General features: G+C 49.2%; 1 protein-coding gene across 1 annotated transcript; it reads left to right on the forward strand.

Moving 5' to 3' along the window:
• The first annotated feature begins 3116 nt into the window (after nt 1-3116).
• LOC117044229 (olfactory receptor 1019-like) lies at nt 3117-4141 on the forward strand. The gene is given in 3 exon segments (XM_033144826.1): nt 3117-3153; nt 3556-3798; nt 3801-4141. Coding segments are annotated over 2 exon segments (534 nt in total). The 5' UTR covers nt 3117-3153; nt 3556-3605.
• The last annotated feature ends 1100 nt before the right edge of the window (nt 4142-5241 follow it).

Raw genomic sequence — 5241 nt, forward strand, 5'->3', positions numbered from 1 at the left:
GTGCTGGAGTTTAAGCAGGGGCGTCGCTAGGGGGGTGCGGTGGGGGCGGTACGCCCCGGGTGACAGGGGTGACAAGCAGCGGGTGGGGGTGACAAGCGGCGGCCCCTCCCGCCATTCCCAAGTGCTGCCGCTCCCCCCGTCACCCCAGGAGCAACAGCGCACGGCCAAGCGGGCACCCCGTCCGTGCAGCGCTGCTGCTCCCGAGGTGACCGGCAGCGTGGGGAGTGGCAGGAGGGGCCGCCGTTTGTCACCCCCACGCGCCGCCGCTCGCTCCATCGCCCCAGGGGCAACAGCACACGGCCGAGGGAGCACCCTGTCTGTGCAGCGCTGCTGCTCCCGGGGTGACCGGCGGTGCGTGGGGAGTGGCAGGAGGGGCCGCCGCTTGTCACCCCCACGCGCTGCCGCTCGCTCCGTCGCCCCAGGAGCAACAGCACACGGCCGAGGGAGCACCCTGTCTGTGCAGCGCCAATGTGTGAAACATGTGCAGGAGCAGCACACACATGGTGTGTGCGGTGCTGCTGCTCCCGGGGCAACGGAGCGAACGGCGGCACGTGGGGGTGACAAGCGGCAGCCCCTCCCACCATTCCCACGCGCTGCCGCTCCCTCCGTCACTCTGGGAGCGGCAGCACACGGCCCGACGGCAGAGTGCGCCTGTGCGACATTTCGCGCAGGCGCACTCTGTCGTCGGACTGCTGCTTCCACAGCCTCCTTTTGAGCCGCAGAGCTTAAAAGGGGGCTCTTCGGCTTAAAAGGGGGCTGCAGAAGCAGCGGCGGCACTCCCGGAAATGCCCCGGGGGCGGGACGTCGTGACGGCACAATGTGACGTCACGACGCCCCACCCCCGGGGCGTTTCCTTTGCCACCCCGGGTACCGCGGAGCCTTACTCTGCCACTGAGTTTAAGTTTTATAATATATTAATTAAATGAAACAGAGGAATTCAAATGTCTGTTCTCCATCAGAAAGGGAGAGAGTGAGCACTGAGCACTGCATTGAATAACAACAGAGAGTTTGCTATTAGACATGTAACTGATTAAAATACTAGACACATGCCTGTTTACTCCCAATTATGGCTGTTTTTAGATGCCATAAAACATGAGAGATGTGAAATGAAATGGGCCCTTCTAGCACAAACAGGTCTATCAGGAGGACTGGCAGAGGTAAAGTGTTGGCCTTATAGTTTCTCTGCTACAGGGGTGCAGAATCTGCGGCCTTCCAGATGTTGCTGGATCACCTCTCCTATCATCCCAGCCATTCTGGAGTCCAACAACTTCTGGAAGGTCATAGATTCCCATCCCTTCTCTTCTAGATAAGGTCCTTGCACAGGTATCATGGAGAAGCACATGTTTCACACATTGGCCAGTGTATCATTCTGGACATTCTAATTGTCAAAATCAGTTATTTGTGACCAGTTGAATATATGCTTAATGTACATAGTATTCCCTCACAATCTCTTTGCAAAAGTCATTACAATATGGCCAGTCTCTTTTCCAATTGAATCTTTTTTTTCTGGTTTGCCACCACCAGTTGATGAGACCCTAATACAGGGGTCAGCAACCTTTGCCAGCCATGGGCCAGTCCACCGTCCCTCAGACCATGTGGGGGGCAGACTATATTGGGGGGGGATGAACGAATTTCTATGCCCCACAAATAACCCACAGATGCATTTTAAATAAAAGCACACATTCTACTCATGTAAAAACATGCTGATTCCTGGACCGCCTGCGGGCGATTGGGCCGCACCCGGCACCCGGGCCTTAGGTTGCCTACCCCTGCCCTAATATATGTAAAGTTAGATCCCCCCCCCCGAATGTGTCTCATTTTAAACTCACTTACATTGAATTTCATTTCCATTTTGACGTTCAAATATGGAGAGATTCTTTTAGAGCACCTCACAATCCCTTTTTGGAATACTATTCTACCGAGATGCAGGGGCATAGCTAGCTGCTCTGCCACCCAGAGCGGTGGGGGTGGGGCGATCTGCCCACAGGGGCAGGGTGATCCACGCACTGGGGTGCCGCGACGAGCTGCCCATGGAGTCCACCTGGCGGACGCAAGCCCCATTTTGCCGTTTCGGGCAGTGTTGGGGCCCGAGCCACCATGTCACTCCCAGGAAAGTCGCATGGCTTGGGTGCGCTGCAGGCCAGGCCCTTTGGTAAGTGCCGCCCCCCACGGTGTGTCATTTTGTCACCCCCTCAGGGATGACACCCGGAGCGGACTACACCACACCCCACACCCCGCAGCCCCATTCCTACGCCCCTGCCAAGATGATCACCCTGAAGGGGTGGAACCAACATACATTTCATATTTGAGCAGCTCAAGGGAACAAAGAAAGGAACTGCCCTCAGAGCCTTTTGTCTACTGCATGCTGATCCACAGGGGTGGGTTGGAGCAGCCAGTCGTGCCCTTGATGTGCTGTATATTGAGCACTGGCACCAACTTCAGTGAGCCCTGGGAGCTTGGGCACCCACATTTTTTTGCTATGGGTGCCTGGCCTCCGCCCCTGCTTCCGCCACATGCCACCACTGCGTGCCGCCCTAGTAGGTGGCAAATTGCTGCACCTACTCATTAGACTTTGGGGTACTTAGGGATCCTTTTGCTATTAAGATGAACATGTATGGTTTGCTGCCTGGTTGTGTTGAGTATGTGTGTAATCAAGGTGTCTGAAGCAACACATAAATGCTCTGTCTTTTTCATTCCATATAATAAACCAAGCTTTCTTTATTCTGCTGGTGTGCTATCTTTCTTATTGGGCATGAAGTTAAGAATAGAAACACAGAGTAGAAACACACATATTAATTCCAGCAAAAGATCCTGAACCTATCGGGCGTGTGTAGAGTATATAGGGAACACATGGGTGGTGGACACAAATGGGGCTTCAGTTGCACACTTTGTAGCATAGACTGTATTGAGAGGGAATGGTTCTCTTTGAAACTAATTAAAGATGAATAATGGAAAGAACCACAAATTCCCAAATAGCAGGTCCTCAGGTACTTATACAGAGAAGCCATAGAGAGCATTTTAATGATATGGGCTTCACTCATGTGATTCAGGGATTTGGTTTCTAGCTTATACTAGGCTATAAAATGAGTGCTCCTTATTCTAAGTACCGGTTTGTCTTATTTGTCACAGAGCACTTTTTTTTAAATGCAGTTGGTAAGCTCCAGCTCCATAAAACAAAGGCAATGTTTCCCAAGCAGCTGCAGGTTTGTGGCTTGCGGGTGCTGTGGGAATGACATGTACCGGACAAGTGTTCGATTAAATAGAGTTACAACTTTATTGATTATACAGCAGGTAAGTGGGGTTAGCATGGCAGTAGTGTGAGGATTGACTCTTCATTCCCATCAGCCCTTGGCGATGGAATGACATTCTGTTTGAATAGTTGGCAAGCATTCAACACCTCCCATGGGAGTTGACCAGTGTTGGACCCTGGCATGGGACAGGTCAGACACCCAGAGTCTCCCTGAACCAGATACTTTCCCACCCTTTGTGGTGTGTTAAGGAGCCAACAGAGAGAACAGGTCATTTGCAGAACAGAGAAAAACAGTGACACGCCAGCATACGATCGCTTCATTGCAATCTGCAACCCACTGTTGTATACTGCTCTCATGTCCAAAAAGCTCTGTTATTTGCTCGTGGCTGTTTCGTACCTAACAAGTTGTGTGAATGCAGCGGTCCAGACTTCATTTATATTTAGTTTGTCCTTCTGTAGATCCAACATCATCAACCATTTCTTCTGTGATGTGGTCCCTATTCTAAGGCTCTCCTGTTCAGATACAAGAGTCATTGATATGATTCATTTTAGTTCTCAACAGCAGTTGTATCAATACCTATCCTGGGTATTCTGGTGTCTTACAGTTACATACTTGTCACCATCCTTCGGATCAGCTCAGCCGAGGGCAGACGAAAAGCCTTCTCCACCTGTGCCTCCCACCTTACAGCTGTCACCATTTTCTATGGCACAGTTGCTTTCATGTACTTAAGGCCCAGTTCAAAATATTCAGTGGAGCAAGACAAAATCATCTCTGTGTTTTACACCCTTGCAATACCTATGCTGAATCCACTCATCTACAGTCTGAGAAACAAGGAGGTAAAAGAGGCTTTCAAAAGGATGGTTGGGGAAAGGATTATCTCTCAGAGATGATAAGCTTTATTATCAAAAGCCTGGTTCTGTATCTTATTGTACCCTTTATCTCATTTTCCATATTTTTGATTTTTGTCTCTATAATGGGTTAAATCCAGACACAATCTACAATCTTATACATACTCCCATTTCTGAGTAGAGATGAATGGGATTGTTCGGTTTTTTATGTGTAGTTAGGACCCATTGAAGTGTGACCTGGGCCCCCTTGTTTTTTATTAGAATGAAGTGCAACTAATTTTGCCTTTCTCCAAGCAAATTATTGGAATTTCAGATTTACAGGCTGTTGATTTACTGAAACACAGAGGAATTCTAATGCCTGTTATCTGTCATCAAGAGAGAGAACGAGAATTGGGCCCCACCACATTGAATGACAACAGAGAGCACACTATTTAGCATGAAGTGGATGAAAACACTAGTCATGTGTACATTCACTCCTAATACCGACAATTTTTACAAACCAGCAAGCATGGGAGATATGAAATGAAATTTGCAGATCAAACACAAATATGTACACCTGGAGCATTAGCAGGTGTAAAATGTTGGCCACAAAGTTTCTCTGCAACAAGGAGGGGGAATCCTGGGCCTTCCAGAGGTTGCTGGATTACACTTCTCATCATCCAAGACCATTGTTCATTCTGGTGTCCAGGAACATATAGAGGGCCATAGGTCCCCATGACTGATCTAGCAGATGCTGGATGCTTCTGACACAGGTATGATGAAGGTGCACATGTTGCACACATTGGCCAGTGCATCATTCTCTGTTACTGCAAGGGTTAATATAAGCTATTTGTGACAAGGGAACTATATGTATGGCATGGCTCTGATTACTCCTATTCAGACCAGGAATGGTTGTTATAATGCTAATTTTCTTGGTGAGGATGGGATACTTAATCTGAGTCTGCGTACCTTCTTCAGAGGATGGGTAATGTGTTGCAGTAGTGATACTTAGGCAAAACAGTCACACCATTTACTGATAGACATGGAGAAGTGTTTTGACTGTGAGTGAATGCCACATTCCCCGCAGCCCATTATGTTGCCCCTTAACAGTAGGGTCCAGTGAAGGAGCCTGGGTGAGTCACCATTGCTCCTCTAGCGTTCCA

The sequence above is a fragment of the Lacerta agilis genome, chromosome 1 (assembly GCF_009819535.1).
Source record: "Lacerta agilis isolate rLacAgi1 chromosome 1, rLacAgi1.pri, whole genome shotgun sequence".
NCBI lineage: Eukaryota > Metazoa > Chordata > Lepidosauria > Squamata > Lacertidae > Lacerta > Lacerta agilis.